Source organism: Chrysoperla carnea, chromosome 1, assembly GCF_905475395.1.
Source record: "Chrysoperla carnea chromosome 1, inChrCarn1.1, whole genome shotgun sequence".
Lineage (NCBI taxonomy): Eukaryota > Metazoa > Arthropoda > Insecta > Neuroptera > Chrysopidae > Chrysoperla > Chrysoperla carnea.
The window spans coordinates 123,971,811-123,998,382 of record NC_058337.1 but is presented as its reverse complement, the minus strand read 5'-3'; the positions used below and the strand labels follow the sequence as shown (position 1 = coordinate 123,998,382).

General features: G+C 30.0%; 2 protein-coding genes across 4 annotated transcripts; one reads left to right on the top strand and one right to left on the bottom strand.

Annotated features, from left to right (window-relative positions):
• Positions 1 to 606: 606 nt before the first annotated feature.
• Positions 607 to 26,572, bottom strand: LOC123298120 (glutathione synthetase-like). Of its 2 annotated transcripts, none has more exons than XM_044880032.1 (8): positions 26,521 to 26,572; positions 13,317 to 13,706; positions 11,806 to 12,011; positions 3,716 to 3,758; positions 2,496 to 2,734; positions 1,985 to 2,296; positions 1,682 to 1,909; positions 607 to 762 (listed from the first exon to the last, which is right to left on the bottom strand). In XM_044880032.1, the coding sequence occupies exons 2-8, from the start codon at positions 13,692 to 13,694 to the stop codon at positions 627 to 629; spliced, it is 1,542 nt and encodes a 513-aa protein (XP_044735967.1). In that variant the 5' UTR covers positions 13,695 to 13,706; positions 26,521 to 26,572; the 3' UTR covers positions 607 to 626. The 2 variants fall into 2 exon arrangements, with proteins under 2 accessions (XP_044735967.1, XP_044735974.1); XM_044880039.1 differs by lacking the exon at positions 11,806 to 12,011 and adding an exon at positions 5,304 to 5,437.
• Positions 15,698 to 22,742, top strand: LOC123298192 (MTOR-associated protein MEAK7). 2 transcript variants are annotated; one of them, XM_044880140.1, is made up of 8 exons: positions 15,698 to 15,712; positions 16,337 to 16,472; positions 17,774 to 18,001; positions 18,619 to 18,907; positions 19,914 to 20,141; positions 21,114 to 21,340; positions 21,398 to 21,571; positions 22,356 to 22,742. In XM_044880140.1, exons 2-8 carry the CDS (start codon positions 16,341 to 16,343, stop codon positions 22,470 to 22,472), a joined length of 1,395 nt encoding a protein of 464 aa, XP_044736075.1. In that variant the 5' UTR covers positions 15,698 to 15,712; positions 16,337 to 16,340; the 3' UTR covers positions 22,473 to 22,742. The 2 variants fall into 2 exon arrangements, with proteins under 2 accessions (XP_044736075.1, XP_044736066.1); XM_044880131.1 differs by lacking the exon at positions 15,698 to 15,712 and adding an exon at positions 15,779 to 15,932.

Below are 26,572 nucleotides of genomic sequence, written 5' to 3'. Positions count from 1 at the left end.
AAAAATAAATCAAAGAGTCATTAAACGTTTTATCACTTAATTATTTACTTAATAATAAATTCGCAATAAAAATATAGATAAAAATTAATTATTAAAGCTTTAAAAAAAATTGAGAACCTTCAACTTATGTACAAGGTGTTTTTTTAAGTTGACATATGCTTGAAACTTGAAAAATAACTTTTATCGATAAAAATGCTTCAAACGAAAAATGTTGGGGGGAGCTTTGGTCCCAATGGAGTGCCAAATTATAGCATCTGTGTCAAGTTTGAACTGATTTCCAGGAAGGGTATAACCGTTTCTAATGGACAGATAGTCCAAAAAAATGTAGTCGAGGTGAGATTGATCTTTCTGAAATGACTAAGCTTGGCCGCTGGTAGATTTATATATTTCTTGTTCAATAAATAAGAAAGGCTTAAAAAATTCACAATATTTTGTTATTAATAAAATACTCATATATTTCTTTAAAATTTTTGTACTACCAACATAATAACAGTAAAAATTATATGAAAAATAAGTAAAAACAATATAGTATATTTTTTTTTATGTATGTACAAAAATATTTTAATTATTTGGAATTATATGTAAAAAATTCAACACTATTTTAAAAAAAAAAGAATAAAACTCACTCAATCCATATCATCAATTAAATACGGACTATCTAAGGCACCAATACCAACCGCTACTCCACCTTCATTTGATGTTGATAATTTTGTTCGTAACATATGACCAAGTTGTTTGTTATATAATATCGTGTCAGCATTACTGAAATATAAAATTTCACAGTAAATATATATTTCAGAAATACGTGTGACATTCTCATGAACTAAGCGGAACAGTTAAGATTTTATGGACTGACAAAACTAAGAGAGGTCATAAATGCAGGCCCATATCCAGGGGTACTCTCTGGAAAATCTAGAGCCTGTCCTAGTCGATAGCCAGAGCTTGGTAAGGATTTAGAAATTTTAAGTTAATAATGTCAAGCGGTTACTCTTATAGTTTCCAATAATTCTTGGAAAAATTATACTGGGTGCATGGTATTCATGAAAAAAGTATCAAAAACTATTCACCCTGCTGATAAAGTACTTCAGGCCCACGAAACGGGTTTAAGAGACTCGATGGTTGTCATAAGATCAGTAGTGAATTCGCTTACTTCATACAGAAATAATGACGTTTACAGAGAATTGATGCCAAAATCAACATCGATTACAAAGTCTCTAAAGGTGACATACCATGCTTGCAGGATACTACGATAACACGAGGTGGAAGATCACAAGACGTGGATGAAAACGAAGAACATTTCATAGAAATATTTTGTGAAACACTGGATATTGAACGAAAATGAAATAAGATATGTAGAAAACGTCAAGTTCTTAATTGCGGTTCCTATTACCGAAGAAGAAAACATTGATTTAGGGAAAGTAAATAATTTGCAAACTTTAATGTATACAGCCTACCATGACTTTTCCTGAGCCTATCCTGATTACACAGCCTGGCTCCGGCCCTGCATGAATCTCAAACAAAAATTATTACAAGATATCTAAACAGTATCAGACATCTATGAAACTAAAGAACTAGAAAAGAGATTATAAATTTGTAAGAATTGGAACAGCACAAAAGACCACAGCCTTTGTGTGAAAAATGCGTTTAACAATTAAGGTTAAGTTAAAATAAAACTACGTACCCGATAATAGCACCAAATATTCCTAATTCAGAAACTAAATCAACAATTTCTGGTAGACCAGGATTATTTGGACGTATCATGTAGCCTTGTGTAAACGGAGGATTGATTTTATCCATTAAAATCCATGCTGTACGTTCAGGAGTATCTTTCATTTTCAATAAAACATCACGAATATCATTTCCATAGACGTTATTGCCACCACCTTCACGTTGTGGTTTTAAAACATATCTAAAAAAATACAACAACAACAAAATTAGAAAACGAATACATACATATAATAAGTTAAATTTTAATTTTAGATACCTTTCAGGATTTTCCATTGCCATTTTAATAGCACGTTCACCATATTCATCAAAATCTAATGAATATAAACCAGTAAATATTTCATTAACAGATGCAATTGCTTCCGGTGTTTTTAAATATTTATCCAATGTGTTCGGTCGTGCTAATGCTTGTTGAACTTTTTTAGTACCCGCTAAATGATAATGTATTGAAGGGCATTTAATAGCCAATGAACGTTCCATTAATAATCGGGCATCCCATTCCTTTTGTGAATGATAATGGCCAGGTTCATATCCTGCCCGGAAATATATAACTGCTACCTCACAACCATCTCTAAAAAAATAGTAACACAAAATTCAGAAACTGTTTGAACCAAGAGGTCCGGATTCGATTCCGGATTCCCTTTAATTAAATTAAGCATTAAAAGAATGGTACGTTGATAAGGGAGGATATGAAACTGTTGTTATGTTGCCTTTTTAATTTTATTAAGGAATAATTAAGTTTATAAATTAAAAAAAAAAACTTTACTTACATTAATAATTGTTTGTTTGGTCCCAATTTTGCATTATTTGCAACCTGAGTTAAAGTACGCCGTATTACTTTAATATCACGATTTAATCGATGAATTTCGAATTCATGAAATCGTTGATCACAAATATTGTATGTTACATCTTCAACAAGGAACATAATTACAGCAGATTTAGTATTATACAATTCCCATGCTTTAATCATTCCTTGACATAGGCCACTAAGTGCATTATTGTCGGGTAACTGAAAATGTATTTGCAAATTAATACTATTATAATTCATTTAGGGTTATGATGTATCTAATTTTTCACCAATCCCAGACCATATCTTTATACAGATGAGTCAAGGACCGGAGATTTATATGGTGCGGGACTTTATTGACCTAGAATAAAGGAATCGATTCTTCTTGGTCAATGCGCAACGCGTTTTTCAATCAGAAATCTTCGTCATGCTCAGAGGTACCCAGATCTGTAACACGAAAGGTTACAGCGGGGCACATATCAGAAATTTCTCACAAAATCAAGTCACAATTCGGGCCCTTGAGGCATTAAGATTCCAGGATTGTCTATAAATGCTTCGAGGAACTTAACTTCCTGGCACTAAATAAGTCACACAGCCAAACTGGCATTAAAGGGAATAAAGCAGCAGGCTCCTTGGCACGAGTGGGGTCGTCTCAAACGTCCCTTTCATTTCATCCCTGGGCTATTCCCATAGCAAGATGCTCCGTAATTTACTAAATTAAGGAATTGCACGATTAATCCATCTTGATTACTAGGACTTTGCGTAGGACGTGCAGCAGGCCAAACTGTGTATAACCACAGGATCCAAACATTCCAAACCTTACGCTTGCAGGGCCTGCTTGGATGACGATGAAACCTCCAAACATGTTATTTTCACCTGCAGAGACCAGCATAACGTAAGGTTTATAATTTTTGGGTCCATCTTGGATCCATCAATCCTGGCAGAAATTCCAGCGGAAATGCTGTGAGATTTCTGCGTGGCGTCTGACTTCAAGTAGGACACAGAAGTTCCCTTGGTCTAGATCCAGGGACCCATTTTCGATATTCCTATTATGTATTATTATAAGGTCGGTTTGATTTATATTTTTTCGTTTTAAACTTGAATGACAGTCCCAAGGACCTAAGCCTAAATCCACTACCGTAAAATCGAAAGTGGTACATATTTTAAAATAAATAAATGATAATAAAATAAATCACAACTTACATTTTTTAATTTTTCATAATAACCTAATTCCGATAACACAAACCTAAAACATATAATCAAATATTAGGCAAAAGCCACACTAATTTGTATTTTAAGCATATTCAAAGTGTTTTGTATAGTGTGAAACAGCTAAAAAATTTAAAGAAAAAGTGATGAAAAATTAATTACGGAAAAGCGGATTTAGAAATAATCATTAAGACGATTTAAATTTATATAAAATAGAAATAAAATAACGTACATGGTACAAAATTATTTTTCTAAATCCGTATTTCTTTTGAATTTAAATTATTTCAACTAAACAACTACAAAAGCAACAAAAAAGAATTTCTAAATTTTAAAGTATATACAAAAAAAATCTAAGCTAAGCATTAAAATTATTAGGATAGTAAAACTTATTTAGAAAGACCAATTTACGAAAATTTATTTAATCATTACCAACTTTTATTCTGTTAAAGCATTTTTTACATTGATGGTTTATCTGTTGGGATAAAGCTAATTGTTGTTGTCGAATTTCAAGCGATAGAAAAGCTGCCAAAACAGTGACCAAATTAAAAAAATTTAAATTAACGTTATCTGATTTCTCGATAAACAAAAATATCATCATCTACAGCTAATAATTATAATATAAAGCAAAAAAGATGAATCTAGATATCATGGAGACAACACAAGAAGCCCGAACTAAAGCGGCAGAAAATCTAGAAATATTCGTGATCACCAACCTCGAAAATCTCCATGTAATTATTTTGGATGCATTTTATAACAATTTAGAGATAATCCTGGGAATAGGGTGAACAACCAAATCGTCCTGAATACCAAATGCAATGATTTCTTAATTTTTTTACCAAATGATAATTTTTTTTGGTAAGATCCACTTATGAAAATGCATCCTGGGGATCCCAAAACATTAATGGATTGTATAAAATCAAAATAAGTCACAAATTTTATAATTGACTTGATCTCAATCTGTCTTGCCCGAAAAAAAAAACTATCTCAAAGCGTTTTTAGTGTTATATCGTTTCGCCTTCTAAACCATTTGATTCAACTGGTACTGTTATTACACATCCTACCATAAGGGGATACTTTCTCCGCCATCTTAATGTCATTGCACATACAGAAAAGTACCACTGTCCACGAAAGCTAACAATGTTCATGGAGCAAGAAGCAACAAAGATATAAGGTGTGTATTTAATGGTAATATGACATCAATATAGAAGGCAGATGGTCAAATGGTACTTCTGGTTACTTAAGATCAGAGAATGGCATTGGATACTAAGAAATATAATAAACAGACAACCCATCAAAATTTTGATTTATATTCCATTTATCTTCCATTCAAGGTAGTTCTAAATAAATTTTTATCCTTTCTCTTTTTTTTTATTTACACATGACAATAACATCACAACAAAAATTCAAACATAACGCAACAAGACACAATTAAATACTAAAAACCAAATAGCCAAAAATATAAAAATATAAAAATACGAAAAACGGCGTGGTTATATTGTGAGATTTGAAGTGTAATAAAAAAAATTATTAATTTTATGCTGCACTGTTTATTTTTTATTTTTTCCTTAATTAATAATTTTACCTATTTATGTCAACTAGGACTGACCCAATACCCCCAAAACTTGAGGCGATTGAGTTTATTTCGACCTGCTTTATAATATAATTACAATCACTATGCAGCATATAGTCTGAACGTAGTAAGCCCAAAGAAATGCGCTGTAAAAAGGTTAATTTTTGGTTAAGACTTCATTTTTTTTTCTTTTGATATTATTAGCCCAATAAAATTGAAATTCCGATTGTATTCAGTTTATAATTTCACGGGTATATCTTAATTCGAATTATGTGACTTTTATTTTGTCGCAATTATCTCTTAGGTTGTCAAATTTGGAAAGAAAATAGTTGGGAAAAAATAATGTTTCTTACAAGACTTTTTTCAATGAGGCTCGATTTCGAAGAAAAGGCTAATATTTTAAATAAAAGTAGAAAACGGCTGATTCAAAGAAAAAGGGCTAAAATAATTTGCTAGTGGTGAAATTTAGAGATATTTCCGACAAATAAACGGAGATTCTTTCACTTATGTTACCAAAACAATTCAAATTAATATGTTTAGGATAAAAAGTAAAACTTTAGACAAAAATCAGTTAAGTTGGAATTTTGATTTTTATTAACGGCTTAATTTTATTGGGCTAATTAAATTTTTTTAAATATGCACGATTTTTTATATGCAATTTAAGAATATTTTAAATTTAATGATAAAAATTATTTATAATTTAGTAGCATAAATTGATTACAGACAATAAAATAATTAATTTCTATTCTTTTGCAGATATAACGCACATACTTAAATAATTTTTTATGAATCAATTACTATTGTTTATGCGATAAAATATAAACATGATCATAAACACTTTTACCATCAATGTTAACAACGACCTTAAAACATTTTGAATTTTAATACTAAGAAAGGCTCTGTCTGGCGATAGAAAACTATAATTCGCAACGCCCATAGATACATAATATTTAACGGAAATGTTTGTTTGCAATCTTGTAAACCATACGCACATACCATACACATATAAAAGAGTACAGCACATTAAAATGTATAATAAAGTAGATATCTTTTACCTTTTCATTCAATGAAAAAATCAGCTTAGTTATTCAAGTATGGCTTACAATTTTTTGTGGCGCTGACATTTTAACGTTAAAATCGAATTACAAAAATTTTACTTCATAAAAAACAATTTCTTATTACGGTAATAAATTTAATTATAAATGGCAATTAATTTTGCAGAAATATAGGAGACTATTATGAGAAAATGTCCCTCTTATGTACGTGGGCCTTGGGTATTTACAAACAACAGGTGGTGCTAATGAACTTCCTTAATAGTTGGCAATGTCAAATGCTTGCAAATATGAAAGCTAATATTATGGAGGGTAGAGATAAGGTGAACCATCTAAAACAGAAAACAACAGTTCTAAAATTGACCAATATGGTGCTTGTGTAGCAAAAGGTGTTTGATGTGAACTTCTCTATCCTTCTCTAACAACTTGTTAAGATCAGCACTTCTTTTAAAACTTACACATTTACTACAGCAGTGCCATCTTTATTTTCTGCTTTTTGATGGACACTTTTTGATATACTAAGATGGTCCCTTTATCGGAGCTAGATGTATAAAAGCGATTGACTTCGTTCAGGAGACAACGTCGTTCAGGGATACAGTCATCGAATTAGCGATCCTTTGTGGTAATCTTCAGATTTCATAAAAGAAAACCTTGAGGGGATTAATAATGGAATATTATAACCAATAAATGGCTGCCGCGACATGGTCTACTTATTGATAAAATTTTCTAACCCAGTTGAAGGATCCTGAATCGATGCTAATAGACCATAAACAATTGCTAAAGGTGCTATTGCTGAAATTAAGCCAACTCATTGTGCAATTCATCTTCGTTTACATTATGATTCGAGTTAACACCTTTTTCTAGGATTTATATCTAATCAAATATAATCAAATTCACTTATATTTTCATTTGGCTTAATTTTAATTTTTTATTATTGCGGTTCGACTGTAAGTTTTGGCTAAACTTAGAAAATAAAATACACTACAAAAAGTTATAGAAATGTTAACATTGATGTTAATATTGGTTTGATGTCACTTTTACCTCATTACGAAAACAATATAGTAATTGATACATATTTCAATAAAATTTAAAATTTTGATGAAAATTTAGTTTGCTGCTGCTGCTAAACCAGAAGTAGGAACATCTATAAGAAATTTTTTATTGTCATGAAATGATATTTTTTTTTAAATGGAATTTACATTTTACGATAAACTTACTTCAAATCACTAAAATATATTTTATTAACCATGACTTATGAATTTTGAAATATTTTAGGATTTTTTTTTTTTAATAAAAAAATAAAATAAATAAAACTCATGCATTCATAAATTAATTTCCATGCATCACCAATATTTTTACATCGAGATCTATCATAAAAAATATAATATTTACGGAACAATATAATGTTGAGATAAACTTTTCTAATTTTACAAAACCACATTCAGGTTCTGAAACCGGCTAGATTCCGTGGAAACAGGATCCAAAAATACAAAAACAAAATTTTGCAAGCACATAGCCAGTTACGGTAGCCCGGAATATTGACTGCTTTATTACGGGACTTATACAAGTACGAGTACAGCTCTATTTCAAAGTTTTTAAATAAAACACGTCTTTTGAATTATAAAAAGTAAATAATTTTCGTAAAGACTGTCAGTTAGAATCTTAACGATTTCTCGGTGATTTATTCGAAACTACTCAACGAAATTTAATTATTCCAATTGGTATTTTAGATTGATCCAAATTTCTTGGCAAAAAAAAAACGATTACATGAAAGTTGTGATATTTTTCGATAAGAAATTTGGTTCATCATAACGATGTAGTAATTTAGCCTAGGCAATATTCATATTATCACCGAAAGCTTTAAATCTACAACTACATAGGTACCCATTTGGACAAAATATAAAGAATTATTACAAAATTTTCACTAAGTTGGAAGTTTTTTAGTTGCAAATCTAAAATAGCTACGCGTTTATACTAATTACTAATCTAAAGAGCAAATTGTAAATCTGTTATCCACCTACCAACAACAAGTTTACAATATAACTCTTTCGGTTCGTTACTAGAACAAACTGGTAGACATTCTAGTTTTACAACTACGCGAAAAACTTTGTTTAAAAGCTTGATGAATCATTTGTAATAACCCTATTTTGGCTTAATTGCCAAATTAACGACTAAAATTACAATTTGATACTGCAATAAATAATAAACAATTAATTCCACAATAAAAAGCATTCATTTTACTAGCCCGTCGTCTACTGAACGTTATATTACGCTACAAAGATGAATTACTGCAACAGACAACATCGAATGTCAAGTAACTATAATGCGACATACAAATGGTATGTAACCCGATCGATTCTAGCTCTCTTGCGAAACACGTTGTCGTGCTTTATTCTATAAATTCTAATCCGTTTCGATTTTTCGATTGCGTGTGTTGCAGTTTTTTTCAAGCTGCTCTTCACTTTCGTAGCGCATGGTAACTTTTAGCAGGCAGCAAGCCTATTTCCTGTTTTCGGACTTTCTAGTATATATATATATGTATTACGATTTGAAATTATTTAAATGGTGTTAAACTGAACAACTTTTGCCTACGGTAATAAATCCCATTTACAGTTCAGTGTTTCAATCTAATAATATTATGCAGTTTTATATGTTAATAGCACTATATTGGCTACTGTGTCAATGATTGAATAATTCCCCCAGAATCAATGCGGTAGCCTAAAAAAATTTAATTTATTATAATTATGGCTTCATCCAATTTTGCGTAGTAAAAACCAAAAGGGAATTTCTAAAATTCAAAAAGTGATTATAATAGTATTGTCTACACAATGGAACCCAAGCTGTCTTTTTATTTACGGATCAATGATTAAAATTTTTAGATTTTCGGAATTACTCCAATTCCTTTTTATACCATGTATATATGAAATATACATAGTATATTAAGTTTCGTCCCAAGTTTGTAACGCTTAAAAATATTGATGCCACGAACAAAATTTTGGTATAGGTGTTCATAGAATCACCTAATTAATCCATTTCCGGTTGTCCGTCCGTCCGTCTGTGGACACGATAACTCAAAAACGAAAGAAGATATCGATTTGAAATTTTTACAGCGTACTCAGGACGTAAAAAGTCAGGTCAAGTTCGTAAATGAGCATCATAGGTCAGTTGGGTCTTGGGCCCGTAGGACCCATCTTGTAAACCGTTAGAGATAGAACAAAAGTTTAAATGTAAAAAATGTTGCTTATAAAAAAATAAAAAACTTTTGTTTGAAACATTTTTTTGTAAACATCACTGTTTACCCACGAGGGCGTTAATTAGGTGCAAATTTTATAGTATGTATTAATATAGGAATATCAAAGTGAATATCTTTTATTATTTACGTGACGTCAAAAAAAACAATTGCGCATCAACACTTGCGCATTATATGAGAATATCAATTAAATATGTCAGATATGTATGTATGTGAAATGTGACAGAGTTATCAACACTGCCTATACATGGTATTTCAACAATTAACTCAGTCAATTGTTTGTTTTCACTTGTTTGTGTATAATATTATTAGATCACTTCAATTTTACCTTTGTGGGGACCATTTTAAACTGTAAAGAACATAAACCAATCGAAAAATCAAAACTTATTTAAATCGTATACGTTAAAGCACATAAAGCACTACAACTTTATACCACGCAAGATAGTGGGGCGAGCTACTATGCTGCTACAGAAGTTTGATTAATACACTGTATTGTAGCTACATTTTGTTTCTATGTCGCTTGGCGTATCAATCCCTCTTTGTAGTTTCCATTGTATAATGGGCTGTTTTTTTAACGAGGATCTTACAATACGCTGGCTGTTAATTTTTTATTAACTTATAAATTCAATAAAACTAAATTTTAGCAACCAAAGCATATTTTATTTGATAATTAAAATTATCAAATTGGTTAAGTGCCTACAAACTACATTTTAACGCGTTATCAATATATGACGTAAAATTCTTTAAAAAAAAATAATTATGAAATTGTACAGATCTCAATACATTCAAACTAAAAAAAAATTTAAATAAACGATATTGAAACGATAAACTATTGAATTCAATAACTTATTATTACTTATTTAATTAGTAAATCATGCAAAAAAAATTTAATTGAACTATAAAAATTCTTTTATAAAACAAAATTCTTTCAAACACACAAGCATACTTGCAAATTAGTGGATTAAATAATAATGAACAAGCATTTTTTTTTCGATAATATGCATGATTCATAATCATATCAATTCAGAATTTTGAATGTACTGTGTGATTTGTAAAATGTTATAAAAAATTATAAAACACCATACGGGAAAAATACTTTGAAGATAATTTTTGAAATCTATCCAATTTGTTACTGAAACTATATCCGCAATTTAACTATTTATTTGCAACTTAATCTGTGGCAAATAAACGTAATTTTTGTCAAATATTTGTAAAAATGAACACGTTCATTTTCTGTTTGCGGGCAACTGCCTAGAAGTCCCGCGCGCGCACAAAATAAATTGAAAATGTTTCATAGAGAAAAATTTAATCTGGAAAGTAAAGTTAAAGGGGTTCCAAGAATTGCATTGTCTACGGAAATAGTTAATCCGACCCTGTCCGTATGCCATAAGCATTTAGTTTAATATTATTTGACAATTATTTTTACAAGTTAGTTGTTTCCCTAAAAAGCAACGATACTGGGATAAACTCGGAGGTGATCTAATTCAAAACAGCGACTTTTAAAAAATACTTTGATGTATTCCTGAAAATGACATCACGTAATTACTTCCCACTATTATCCACTGAAGCATTATATTCACACTCTCACGCTTAGAGGCGGGAATATCAAATTTGGCTTCCTCATATGTTTTCTTAAGTTGATCCAAGGTCCCTGGAAAATCGGTGTTCATAAGATTTTCAAACAGTACCATAAAAAAGAACTATATAAAGCCAAATTAGGGAAGCCGTCGGCCTCCGATAATCGACTATTCCAGAGGTAGGACGTTTCTCAAAATATTCTTTTAATTTTTACTGTGGGTATTCACCTTGAAAATAATCCTTAAGGAGTGTTAAAGGTCTGCAGCTTAGAGATTAAGAATTTACTACAATAAATAAAATTTTAGGAATAGTTCTTTAAAATGAGACCACCTTGTATTACAAGTGTTGTTTTCCAACTCGCGGTACTCGATTTCGGTGCTCAGGAAGAATATTTTCGGTATTTTCTATCAAATTAAATAATATTATTCTGTATTTCTATGCTAATGAAATATTAAAGTAAAAATTATGAAATTTTATATGAACAAGAAGCTAAAAATAGATAATTTTTCCCGTATAGTGTAGAATTTATTTTATAATTTTAAAATACAATACCAACTAATTTAGTTATATGTTTAATAAAAAAAAAAAAAAAAAATGAAAATTGTTGTCAAAATATGAAATGTTATGTTTGTACCTCTGGATAGCAGCAGAAATTGGGCCAAGCCATCCGAAACCAGACGCGATCGTATTAATTTCGACTTGTTTCCAACAACAATATGTTCGAAAATGATTATCGTCTGACTGCTCTAAATCATCTAATTGTAAATTACTGATATCATCCACGTTTGGACATACAGATTCTAGCATCAAATCAGACCTTATCAAGCCCAATGATAATAACTTCAAAAATTTAATTACAAAATATACATAATTTTTTTGTGTTAAATATTTTTTTTCAAACAAAAATCTGTACAGAAATTTATTCCTCTCGAAAATATTTAGAATAAGAAATTATACGGAATAAAATATAACTAATTTCTACAGATAGATTTCATCAAGCTAAATAATTTTATGAATACAGGTTTTGATCAACAAAATCGTAGGTAACTTGAGAGTTAAAACGATTTGATTGATCAACTTTGGTACAAAATTTACAAAGATAATCCCTCCTCAAAAACATTCGGTACATTCTCTTCCGTTTTAAATTTTGGTCTGGTTTCTAGCCAAATACATTTCATGGTAAATATTTGCTTAAATCACTTTTGCTAAAAGTGGCGTTCTGACCCTTGCGTTCACCCTTTGATGTACGGGTGGGCCATTCCTTTAATGGAGTCGAATTAGTACAAGTCTGCGGGTTTTTGGCCAAATATAACTACATATTTTTTACAGATAGATCTCGTCAAACTAAATAATTCTATGAGTACAGGTTTTTGATCGACAAAATCGTAGGTAATTTGAGAGTTAAAACGATTTGATTGATCAACTTTGGTACAAAATTTACAAAGATAATCCCTCCTCAAAAACATTCGGTACATTCTCTTCCGTTTTAAATTTTGGTCTGGTTTCTAGCCAAATACATTTCATGGTAAATGTTTGCTTAAATCACTTTTGCTATAAGTGGCTTTCTGACCCTTACGTTCACCCTTTGATGTACGGGTGGGCCATTCCTTTAATAGAGTCGAATTAGCACAAGTCTGCGGGTTTTTTGGCCAAATATAACTATTTTCTACAGATAGATCTCGTCAAACTAAATAATTCTATGAATACAGGTTTTGGATCGACAAAATCGTAGGTAACTTGAGAGTTAAAACGATTTGATTGATCAACTTTGGTACAAAATTTACAAAGATAATCCCGCCTCAACAAAAATTCGGTACATTCTCTTCCGTTTTAAATTTTGGTCTGGTTTCTAGCCAAATACATTTTATGGTAAATGTTTACTTAAATCACTTTTGCTAAAAGTGGCTTTTTGACCCTTGCGTTCACCCTTTGATGTACGGGCTAGCCATTCCTTTAATGGAGTCGAATTAGCAAAGATCTACGGGATTTTTGGCCCTTTCTTTCACCCTGTGATGACGTACACCCCATGTAAACATTTACCCATTTTATTTAGATAATATTTTCGTTCAAGTAAAAAAGAAAACTTTTAAGGAATAAATTTCTGTTAGGTACAAACAACGAGGTAAACAAATACATCAAACATACCTGTGCAGCACCTTCTGAATGAATTATTTCATAAATATCAAACAGATTTTTCGTAAAATCATCCACTTCAATTGTATCTTTTAACGATTCCTTTAAAAAGTCATAATCGTGTGCAACTTTATGCATTAACTCATTTAACGTTGGTTGTATTGCAACTGCCTTCTCAAATTCCGATTTTGGTAACGGTGAAGGTAATAATATAAATGGAGCTAGTGTTAAAGTATCGTGTTCATATTTTGTTCTTGAACGCATAGCAGCTCCATGCATTAATGCCCAATCTTTCGCCTTATCAACAATTTCTTCTAGCACTTCTTTCTTTAATGGCAAGGTGATACAGCTTGTGGCAATACGTTTTTTTTGAAGTTTTGTAGTCGACATTTTTAATATCACCTAAAAATAAATTCCAAAAAAAAAAAAAACCAACATTAAATGTTATTTTCAATAGGTAATTAATAATTCTAAAATATATTACTTGAAATTTGTTTGCTATTTTAGAAAATAATTTAAATAAAATAATGCTGATCTGATTGTTTAAAACTTAATAATTGGCATTTTTTGGTATATACACTATCTAATAATTAATAATTTTTTTAAAATTATATATCAGCAAATGAGTAAAATATAATTAAAAGTATATTTCATAAATTTATTTTTCACAAGATAAGAAAAACAATTCAATATTTTTTTTTAAATTTCAGTCATTTCATTTGTATTAAACTAAAGCCTGATTTATAATAAGCGTATACAAATTCCTAAAGTCCTACTTACATGAGACGATTCACAAAAATGTTGAGAAATGAAACAAGTTTTTAGTAGATGTACCGACACTGACTGCAAACACTTTGCAAATGTCTTTATTGTTTTAATTCAAATATGAAATACATCTCAGCACAGTCGTGTATATATTCCAATAAATTTTTCTACGAATCATAGATCATTAAGTAAACAAGTGTTTATTATCTATGAATTGTAGATAATAAATAAGGCTTAGGTAAACATGAATGTCTCTCTATCGGCAATAGCAAAAAGCTGCATTGTCATTGTCACTTGAATTGGAATTAGGGCCGGAATTAGTCATTTTACAAAATATTCTTAAATTTACTACAACAATCTTCTGAAATATATTTTTTATTCTGTCATTTTTTGGGTTTAGCTGAAAATTTTCCTACCTCGAATAATGAGTCAAAAGGATTTTATAAAAAATTATGTATAAATTATAGAAAGTATTTATAGCGACCTTAGGAAAGAAAAATGTCTTATACTGAAAATAGCAAAGAAATTACCCAACTGAGAGAAAGAGGTTTAAATCTAAAATAATGTATATCTTCATTGAATGGTCAATTTTCAAAACTTTTCTAATCAAACTTGAAAATTTTCAATCAAAAATAATGTAAACGTAGAACATGACATTTTATATAATAAGCATGGCAACGTTGCTGGAGTTAGGTAAAATAAAACTAAAATAGTGAGGTATAAATAGAGAGCAAAAACTGCAGTTTATAATAATAGTATTGTTATAGACTTGTAAACCGCTTGAGAGCTTTTAGTTGATTTCTGGAAATCCTAAACTATTAAATTGTCGAAGTAATTAAAGATACCTCTCGAGTCGAAATATTTAAGTAATATTTCAAATAAGTTCCAATAAATCCAAAGAATAATTACGATTATCTAATTAAAACTCATATTGATACATTATAGTCGAAATAAATGTTTTTAATACAAATATCTTGGCATTGACAACAATTTCAAAGACCTTTTGAATGGAATAATAACATCGGCCATATTGAATCCATGAATCAAAATGGTAGATTGTCTTCCGCCATACTGAATCCATGAGTCATGATTATGACATCATCTTTCCTGTCATTTTCAAGGTTAAAACAAAATTAATGAATTAACGACCAGTCTAATCGAATGAAGATAGGAACAAATGGATTACATTCATAGAGATATGAAGAATTATATTAGAATATAATTTTTAATTTAGGAAGACTTTAAGCGATTATTTATAAAAACAGATTTAGATAAATATTTATTTTGTCGTAATTTGTTAATATGTTATCTAATCAGATAATAGACGTTCCAATTTGTAATTGCTTAATAATGACCAACCTTGAAATATTAATTATAATTAACCTTTCTTTGTGTGTTCATAAACAAATACTACTTTTTTTCCAAATTTTTTTCCATCTTCCATTTGTCCCTTTTAATAAATCCACGTTAAATCATATGAAATGTAAACAATATGCCCCTCTTTGTCTGACATAAACAGGATATAGAATTCGCTATTTGACAGGATATGTCAATAATACCGAATAATGTCGAATACAAAGAGCATATAGTCTTTGGTCGAATATTAAAAAAAATACCGAAGAAAATACCGTGAATTTTTATTGGTAATATTTTAAAAAGGAATAATTCATTATAAACAAAAATAAAGCAACAATTAATAATGATTAAAACAATACAACAATAAAATTATATTAAATCAAATTTAATTAAAATATAAATGTCGACCTCGACATCACTTTTACTTAAAAAAGGGACCTCATGCGCTACAGCTCACATGACATTTTTACTAAAATTTTATTTGTAGCATATTATCTAAAATAGAAAGTAAGTAAATTTAAAAATTAATACAGAGAATAAACATTTCGAAAGTTTTCGTTTTAAGATCAAATACATTTGAATTTATTTTTTCATTAAAAAATTTTGTATAAAATTTTAAGTTTGCGCAACCTATCTAAAAATCAATATCAAAAATTTTTATCCAATGTTTACATTAAAAATTAAAAAATAAAATAAAAATAAAAGGTCACCATAAAAAAAGAACTACAATATTATTCAAATTAATTATTTTGTTTTCAATCATAATCTAACGAATCAATTATGCATATCGATATCGAGTTAAATTCTTGATAACGACCAAAAAATTTCCATAACTCAAGTACTTAGTAATGTAAGTAGAGTTTGTAATGATTTAAATTGTAAAAAAAAAATATGTTTTATGTTTGTTGTAGAATCATGGGAGTGAATAATAGTAAGCGATTAGCTGCAAAATGCTCGTTTTTATCCAAAGATGAACAGGTTATTGTTAGTCAATCGTTTCGACTTGTCAGTAAGAATTCAGAGAAAATTAAAGAAGACGATTTAGTTGTAAGCATATTTTTTTTTTTAAATAATGATAACTTAGGTAAAATTGTTTGACTTCAAATAACATTCTCATTTTTTGAGTAATAAATTTTTATGATGAACGAAACGAGACACTATTATCCAGTCAAATTAGTCCATAATATATAAGTAAGGTTACAAAAATTCCCATAGAGCTAAAAATTGATATGAATGTTCAGGATACTATTATAAATGAATTGTGAAAAGTCCCCATCAATCCCTCTTGTGCAAAAAATTTTTATTGAGGGGGGAAGTTTGCAAAAATAGGCTTTTCGAGTTTTTCAGCAAAACGATGAGTTTTACAGCAAAAATAGTTCAGACAAAAATTATAGATAATCCGATTCTCTACCAAAAGTGTCTCTATACTTTTTTCATAAGTATTGCCATTTTCGTGATATAGCGGTTCAAAGAATTGAACAAATTTTTTTTTTGTAATACATTTTTGAACCGTTATACGAGTAAAAATATGAGGACTTATTTTTGATAAACCAACTTCTTCTTTTTGGCGCTGTCTTTTCACAGCATCAATGCTACTCTTTCGAGTGTAAAATTTTTTCGACACTGCGAAGGAATTCTACAAATGTCTGGTCTTTTAGGTACTCCGAAAATTCACCACCTCTTTCAATACTTATGACTAACAGTATTTTGTGGAGTATGAGACCTTTGAAACGAAGCAGGTATATGAGCATCACCAAGCTGATAATTGAATGGAAGACAGATGTTACTCAGGCTATGCTACTAAATAAAAATAGGGACGGAGTTCTTGACGTTGATTTATATTCTAAAAATTTTTTAATTTGTATGTATAAGATATAGGGACTCATATTTTTACTCGTATAACAGTACAAAAATGTATATATAAACGTGCATATTACGAAAAAAATAATTTGTTCAATTCTTTGAACCGCTATATCACGAAAATGGCAATACTTATGAAAAAAGGTGCAGAGACACATTTTGTTGCATATTGAATGATCTACAATTTTTGCTGTTAAACTCACCGTTTTGCTGAAAAACGCGAAAAACCCATTTTTTCAAATTTCCCCCTCAATAAAATTTTTTGCACAAGAGGGATTGATGGGGACTTTTCACAATTCATTTATAATATTATCCTGAACATTCATATCAATTTTTAGCTCTATGGGAATTTTTGTAACCTTCAAAGTGTAATTTGACTGGATAAAGGGTTAACCAAAAACCCAAAAAAACCACAGTTAATCCATTTTTTGTTTTTTACTGAGTTTATGTTTCAAAATAGTTTTTTTTTTTTTTTTTTTTTTAAATAGAAATTATGGGGACCTCAAATGGATAGCCGTTTAATGCAATATATAACAAATTATTTATTTGGTCGTGCTACAAATCGACAACAAACTGTGGAATTTGAGAAATTTGCTGAAATGTATGTGTTTTGTATTCGAGGCACGGTGGATGAACGTTTACAAGTATTACTAAAATGTCTAGGAAAAAATGATATTGCTGATCCATTTGATGTTACGTACATTTTAGTTAAAGAGGTAACTATTTAATAATAGTACTAGAAAAGGGTCCAAATGAAAATACCATTTTGAAATACTTATCTACAGCTAAGGCGCGGATCCAGCCCTCAAAAAAGGTTGTGATCACACCCCCCGAAAATCGTCTTATACATTTCGTATCTAGTATACATTTTACATTAAATAAATTTATTTAGGTCATCCCAGTCCTCGAAACTAACATTTGCTATAGGTAGAAAAACTCCCAACTGAAATAGGTCGAGTACCCCCGGTGACAATCTCTGCCCCTAAAAAAAGGTATGTAAATTGACTCTACATTGATCTGTCACCAATTGACAGATCACGTTCTTATACGTCATCAACATAGAGCGCCAAAAAACTGCGTTTAAATATCTCAAAATTATAATTTATTTTAAATATTTTTTTTACACTTAAATACAGCATTTTTAAGCAGTATTTATATTTTTTACTTTGTTATAATGGTGTAAACAATGAATTAAAAATATAAAAAAAATACATGAATATTCCCTATTGTTGAAGACACTTTTTAATATTTGCAAATTAAAAGCTAGGACCGCACATCAATCGATAGCATCATTAAATTGTTTCCAATAAATTAATCAATCGAAATATTTCAGTTTGTAGAATCAATTGTATCAACATTTATGAAAATACAAAAAATTTCAAATACAAAACAGTATCAATCATGGATATCACGTGGATCATTTTCATCGCCACAAAATGTACAAAAGTTTGCTGAAAGTTTAACACATGAATTAGCAATAAATACACAAACAATTACTGAAAGTGATTTAAGTAAATGGATTGGTAGTTGTACAATTTTAGGAATATTATTACAGCATGTATTTAATCATTTGTATCATATAACACATAAGGAGAAAGAAAAGGATAAAGATAAATCGCAAGGTATATAACTTTTAAGAAATTTATACTAATCTAAACATACAGGGTGGATCGATTTGTAGTTAGCCAATCAAAAATAACTTAAACGAAAGTTGTAGAGTTCGATGAGCGCCATCATTTTCTGACATCAGATTGGGAGAAATCCTGACGGGGAAGCTGTGGGCTTTCTGCGTGGCGTCGGGTCTCGATAGAATCATACAGCTTCATCCGATTTTAAGTAGCGCCTCTAATCCGAAGACGTCTTGTCTTTGGGTGACAGGTCCTTCTCAAGGACACAGAGGACTATTGGTCTAGGTTCTAGGGATCCATTTGCGGTACCCCTCTTTTTGTTATTATCATTAGTTCTCTAGATTGTTTAAATTAGTTATTATTATTAGTTCTCCAGATTGCTTTAGTCAATTTAGATCCTGAGAGATAAGAGATAGAATAAAACTTTACATTAAAAAGTTGATCTACATAAAAAGCTAACATTTTTTTCGAAAAACGTTAGATTTCATTTGAAAATCAAAGTAAAATGATCTTGAAACAAAAATTTCAGGTCATAGTCATGAACACAGGCGAATGTCCTATCTTGCCCTTATGTTTTGGCTAAAGCATTTTTCTGTAGCTAGTATGTTTTCTTTCGATTAAATGTAATAGTAACACATTTTTTCGAAAGCTAATGATTATCGAAAAAATGCTCTGAATAAAAACTGAAAGGATCAATTTTCTAATTTGAAGATTTATTCCATCTCTTACCTTGTAGCATCTAAATTGACTATTAAAGCAACTCGGAGAACAAGGGCCAACCTGATGTCAAAAAGTGATGTCCCGCATTAAACTACAACTTTTGTTTAAGTTAGTTTTTGATAAATTAAATTCAAAATGAACTATTAGCCATAACATATTAAAATGGTCCACTCTGTATATAAATAAAATACCACTCACTAAGTCATCAAAAGATCTCTAAAACTATAAACCCGATTTACCTGAAATTTGACGGTCACTAAGATCTTTCTATTTTTTGTAGGCACAGCATATTATTCACCAGATGAGACACACGAAATAAGTATATGTGATCGAGAAAAAAATCTAATACCATTTTGTCGTGGATTGGATTTAATACCATCATATCCAAGTTTATTGGATTTAAATCAATTAGTTTTTATAAATGCAAATTTACCCGCAAAATACCGTTACGAATGGCGTTTTTTATTTTCAAGTGAAATACATGGTGAATCATTTTCAACTTTAATAGGTGAGCATAAAAAAAGGTCAAAATTTAATCCAGTGGAACCATTTGTCAGTTTTTCATTATTTAGATAGATTCCCCGCCACGCAATGCCGGCAATTCCCCGCCACGCATTTTTTTAGTAATCGTGAATCTACCCGCTGCTTTTTTCCGTTTATGGATCGTTACTTACAAAAACCTAACCTCTTTCCTTTTCCTTTTTTAGACAACAAGTATATCATGACTATTTTTTAACTTTTAACCTACATTCATCCATCAACAGTCCTTTTTGTCGGGGCTCTTAAATAAATGATTTATTCTTATAAACCCCATATTCTTACTTTCGCTACTGTAGACTCCTTTCTATTCTTATAGACCACCTATTCTTATTTCTAATACTGTAGACCTCTTTTGCCATCGAATCAACCCCAAGGGATCGATATAGACCATTTTGGGAATAGCTGATTTAAACAATCAATAATGAGATAGAAATACATATTATAAACTTAATTCAAGATTTCTCGGGTTAACTTAAAGCTACTGCATATACAATGTGGATCGTTTTAACCGATATTGGGAAAATTCTTGAAAGGTAATTAAAATAAAGAACACTTTTTTAAACTAAAAACGTTAAGTTTGATGTGGAGCATCTTTATATCTTTCTACCTTCAGGGTCATCTAAAAGTCACTGATAAGAGATTAAAAGAACACTGAAAATTTTCGGGATCAAGGTGCTTAAAAAATGTTCTTTTTTGAGTACGACTTTTTAGATTAAAATGATCCTCCGTGTTTAGACGTTATTAAATCGGGACACTCGCCCAATATATCGATAGGTTCTTATACATGAATCCTTCGTTACGAAAATAAAATTAGATGTCTACGATAGATTATCTTTTGAGTGACAGGGATAATACTACTGGGTAAAACAACTGTATCACTTATTTGCGTCGTTTCAAACTTTGTTCCTGTTTTATTATTGTATTATTTTGATTTATCCAGGAAGAATAATAAATCAAGGGCCTTCAGTGTTAATAATCGAAGACAAAAATGGTTATATGTTCGGTGGTTTTGCACCTGTATCATGGAATTTAAGTCCAAAATGGGTTGGAGACGATTCTAGTTTTCTATTTACATTGACACCAAAAATGAGAATATTTCCAAGTACTGGATATAATGATCATTATCAGTATTTAAATTTAAATCAACAAACAATGCCAAACGGAATGGTAAGAATGATAATTTCTTTGTTTAAATTTTGTGTGTAACAATCAAATTGTTTTTAGTGTATGGGTGGACAATTTGATTATTGTGGATTATGGTTAAATAGTGAATACGGCTTAGGACATACTAGTGAGAGTTGTACAACGTACAAAGGCTATACGCAAATGTCATATCAAAAAGAGTTTAATTTTAGTCATTTAGAGGTGTGGGGCTTGGAAAATCCAGCAGCTTCTGAAGTAAGAATCTTTTTTTTTTTTTCATTTTAATTAATATCAGGAATCCTAGAGAAAATTCCACTGTTCCGATTTACCGTTTTGTTCACAAATTTAGAGTAATCGTTCCTATCCGTGAAGAATGAGATCGAGATGTACCTAACTTTTTACTACCACCCGGATAATGCCTTTATACGGATGAGTACAAGGAGATTTATCTAGTGTGGAATTTTATGAACCTAGAAAAAGGGAATCGATTCGTCTATGAATGCTTTGAGGAATTGATTCGTCTGGCAATAACTAACACAATCAGGCTGACCTGGTTCAGTTGAAGCAAGGCACTGGTTGTCACGAGAGGGGTCGTCGTAGACGCCCCTTTCACCTGAGCCTGCCATAGCAAGATGTTTCGTATTTTACCCAATCAAGAAATGGCTACGACAAACCTAGGCCATTCGAATGTGTTTGCCTGAAACTTTTTAGAACATAGTTGAGACAGTCGAAACTTTTCGAGAAAATACTGTTTTTTCGCCATTTATTTTCTTGGCTAACTTGAATCGCAGGTAATCCGTTTGATACTCGAATTGAAACTTTTTGGAATTCCTAACGGGTTACTCGTATAGTTTCGAACGGATTTGACTTCAGTTAGTCTCATTTTATTCGTTTTATTAGCGCTAGAATCCCCTAGTTGCTGTTTTTTTTTATTAAAATGCTTTTTCCGTCTTTTTTTTTATTTGTAATAATCCGGTTTTTCGGAATATTTAAACAATTTATGGTAAGCTTTATTTTATTTTGTTTTTAAATATAGGATGATGATGATGGAACGAAAGTAGGAAGTATACTTGATAATGTTGAACAGCAATCCTTTTTGGAAATGGCTGGAAGAACAATTCACAGTGATGGAATGCGGGAACCACCTCCTGAATAAGATTAATTCTCAATTTAAACAATTCACACAACTGAAATTTAGGAGAACGAATATTATATAGTCGCTTAAAAATATTTCATATAAATCCCTGCTACCTAGAGCCCTTTATTTATTTTCAATTTATGGTCAACTTATTAATAGGTTTAGTAGAGATTAAGGCTGATTTTAAGTCAAATATAAAGTGACAAATTTGCAATATTAAAAAACAATTATAACGTAGAACAATTCTCGCTAACTTTTTAATAGGGTATTATCGTTAGTCAAAAATAAATCATGAAATTTGAAAAAAAGTTAAAATTTATGTAAAAATATACTTAAATATTCTGATTTCGAGTCATAAAAACACTTTTTTCTTTTAAAATACTATTATTAGTATTAAAATTAAAAATCGGTTTAAAATTTAAGTTTTTGACAAGAAAGCGTGTGTATTTTTACGATATAAATTTTTGGTGGCTTTTTATTAGCAAAATCGACATTTTGAAGTACTTTTTCAAAAATAGTGGAATACCCTATTTCGTGCCATATTTTATATTTTAAGTATTTTAATTGCTGTTTCCAAATGGTGGTGGTAAAAGTCATTCATTATTCCTATTTTTTACCGATTTTTTTTAGTGCCAAAGTTATTATACAGTAACTAAAAACGAATTAAATTTTTTTTTTTTAAATTTGGGATTTATATGAATATTTTGTTCATATTTTATCCAAAAAATTCCCTCAATAATTATGTGTGCCCAGATATTCTCTGTTAAGATGAGATTTCTTGTGGCTATAATTTAAAAAAAAATTAGTGTGTCATATTACTAGATTTTAATTGCTAAATTTTTCTAGAGGGCCAAGCACAATATATTTAAACCGAACACAAGTTTTAATTTGTAGATAAGATCTTGTACTAAACGATTTATAAAAGTAAGTGGATCTTGAAAAATTTTTGTCGTAGATACAAATCGGAATGTAACTCGGAATACGTGTCAACACTCAACATGTATCGCAGACTTTAGGCTAAACTTATAATATCTTAATATATTTTCTGTACATTGATAACCTGGAAGATCAAAGTCAAATTATAGGCTACAATAAGTTGCTCTATTTTGATACAAACAGTTTTCATGGAGGTCATTTTAAGGCGAAGGACTTTCCTGGCGAAATAATGGAATGGAATGTTAAAAAGGGACAAAAATAATAAATGAATTTTTGCCGAATCTATTTACGTTCTAATTTGACGTGTAAATCTCTCTCGTCAGTTATGAAATTAAGTTGATTTTGATCATCCAAGTAATTTTTTAACTGGGGACTTGCATGATAAAATACTGGCGATAATATATTAAAATAAGGCACCTTTTAAGTTTTCAAATATTAGGTTAGGTTAAAACGGCTGTCCTGGGATGGGACACACTTAGACCATAGAGTCCGTTGTGATACCGAAAAAGGATTATCCCACTCTCGGTCAGTACTCCATAAACCATTTGGAGATGTTTAAAAACGGTAGAAGTGCTTTGACGTTAATGGACTTTAGATCGGGGAGGTCCTCAAAGAAAGGTTGGCTCAAGTGAGTCTATCTCCTCTTGGCAAGAGCTGGGCAGTGTCAGAGGACATAAAACATCGTTTCTTCCTCCTCCCCACTGTGACAGCTCCTGCAACAATCGTGATATACTGTCAGGCCCAGGCACTCAGCGTACCTGCCGTCTAGCCAGTGTCTAGTAATAACCGCAACAATTTTGCTTATAGAGGCCCGTTGAAGCGATATAAGGTTTTCGAAATGTTGTCTTGTAGGACAACATTCATTTGTCCCACCAGCTTATGTAAGACGTTAGACAGTCCTGGTGCTACCTTTGAACTTAGATAGGCCGAGCTGAAGGATTTTAGCGCTGCTTGACTGTTGGTGAGGATAGTAATGTCACTGCACATAAGAGTGTACAGTCTTATAGATTTGCATACCTTGTAAGTAGCCATCACTCCGCTTGATACACGCTACAGTGATCGGGCAGCCAGAATATTAGAAGTAATAAAAAAAAAAAAAAAACGAAATTGTAAGTTTATTTTCCATAATTTTGGTTTATTGTCCCTCTAAGTAATCCTACTCTTCTTAAAACATTTTTTGTCCCGTTATAATTTATTACATTTGAAATTTGTTTGAAATTTCATCATCAATACAAAATCAATATAGTAAAATAAAACTAAACCTATTTCATATTATCGAAATCCTACATCTACAAATTAAAATTTAAAAACCAAACGTAGCACAAACGCACAAACCAAGTATAAAAAATCGCGTTGCACCGTAAAAAAACAAATAGATTTTAGAAAGCAAAATAAAAATGAACACTATAGTGATAAATAATAGTAAAAAAGAAATATAAATTTTATAAAAAGAAAATGGGGAATTTTTTGGTTTTCATATTTTTCAATGAAAATGCTACACTTATTTCGTAAATTTAAGAATAAAATACATATACATATATTTATAAATCTTGTTGTGTTTTACTATTTCAATTTTATTATGGATTTTATGAACAAAATAAATAAATAAAAAAAATGTATTTATATATTTGAATGAAAAAAAATATTGTAATTTATGTAAAAAAAAAAGAAATATATTGTAATTCCAAATTTTAAAATTATTGAATATATTATTATTATTATATTTTGTATTTTGCTATTTCATAAAGGTTGTTATAGATTGCTTTAATTAAAGAAAAATCAGCAAATATTCATCTTAAAATAGAAATTATATGGTAAGCGATTTTCCTTCTTTTTCCTTTTTTCATATATACAAAACGACTCAACAACTTTCTAGAAAATTTTTTTTTTAAATCGTTTGAACAAGTGTCAACAATTGGTTTAAAAAAATGTATTCAGTAATCTTAAGGATGGATACCCAATATTAAATTTGAAGTTATTTTATTCAATTTAAAGTATGTTGAAGAATAAACTCCACTCTTTCGATTACATGGAAAAAAATAGTACTTTTCCGTGGGTTTAAGAGAAATAATCGAAATTGAAAGCGTCATTTAACTCCGGGTTATTTTTGCCGGAAGTAGTTTAAGTTAGAAAAAAATTAAAAAATATGATACGTAAAATTGAACTCAAGTAAAAAAAAAACTAATTTTTGAAAACTATGCACTTTTTAGAATTATTTTATGCAAAAAAAATTGGTCGTTACTGTGGTTTTTGTAGAAATATTTGAGTTCAATTTTGGGAAAGTCATACTTTTATGTCATTTAAATGTCATTATGATATTATTTTATGAAAATTTCAAGTCAAATAATACTTGTTTTATGATAAATAATTAATTAAAGATACAATATTAATTATTTCATACTTATAATTACTAAAAAAAATATTAGTAGGTATGTATGATTCTCTATAAAAATTAATTCAAAAATTAATTAGATGTAGGTAAAGCCGAATTTGACATGGCATCCATCCTTAAAACAAGTGAAATTTACAAAATTTAAAAAGCCCCTTACAAATTTTTCGGGTACCGAACCCTGAACTCGTACTTGAAACATATCTATGAACACTCTCCATTAAATTTCCTTTTCCTTAAACCCTTCTCCAAACTGAATCAATTTTGAAGATCATGGCCTATTTTTTAGTTGTTCTGGGTATGGAACAATAAACTTGAAACGGACAACATACTCGCATTTCAAACGAAACAAAAAAATCAAAATTGGTTCATCCATTTAAATGCCAGGATGTCACAGACAGACAGGCAGGCACACATAGCGGTCTTTATAACACATTTTTTTTTGGTTCGAGGGTTAATAAACTTGAAACGTTCTTTGAAGATTTTAGTTTAAAACTTTTTTCCGAAAACCGAAAATTGCTTGTTTCTACTTGTATCACCTATACTTTTAGAAAAGTATCTTTCAGCATTCAATTATTTTCAATAATGGCTAGTTAAATTTCAAGTATCTCGGCGTAAATACTTGGTTGTACATACTAAAAACGATTTGTACCTACTTGTATCACTTAGGGCTTATCTATTGAACAATTTTAAAGATTTCGGGGAAATGGTCCATTACAATAATGTAAAAAATTCACTTACTCGTTGACTCTTGCAATTCAAAATAAAGGGGTTAACATCAACTCCGGTAAAA

Bases quoted from the DNA above. Each gene is read 5' to 3' on its own strand.
- LOC123298192 (XM_044880140.1), top strand. From the start codon at position 16,341: ATGGGAGTGAATAATAGTAAGCGATTAGCTGCAAAATGCTCGTTTTTA. The intron at 18,002-18,618 runs GTAACTATTTAA...GAAATATTTCAG, and splicing joins CGTACATTTTAGTTAAAGAG to TTTGTAGAATCAATTGTATC. The intron at 21,341-21,397 runs GTAAGAATGATA...AATTGTTTTTAG, and splicing joins AAACAATGCCAAACGGAATG to TGTATGGGTGGACAATTTGA.
- LOC123298120 (XM_044880032.1), bottom strand. From the start codon at position 13,694: ATGTCGACTACAAAACTTCAAAAAAAACGTATTGCCACAAGCTGTATC. The intron at 2,735-3,715 runs GTAAGTTGTGAT...ATACATTTTCAG, and splicing joins ATTATGAAAAATTAAAAAAT to TTACCCGACAATAATGCACT. The intron at 1,910-1,984 runs GTATCTAAAATT...GTATTTTTTTAG, and splicing joins GCAATGGAAAATCCTGAAAG to ATATGTTTTAAAACCACAAC.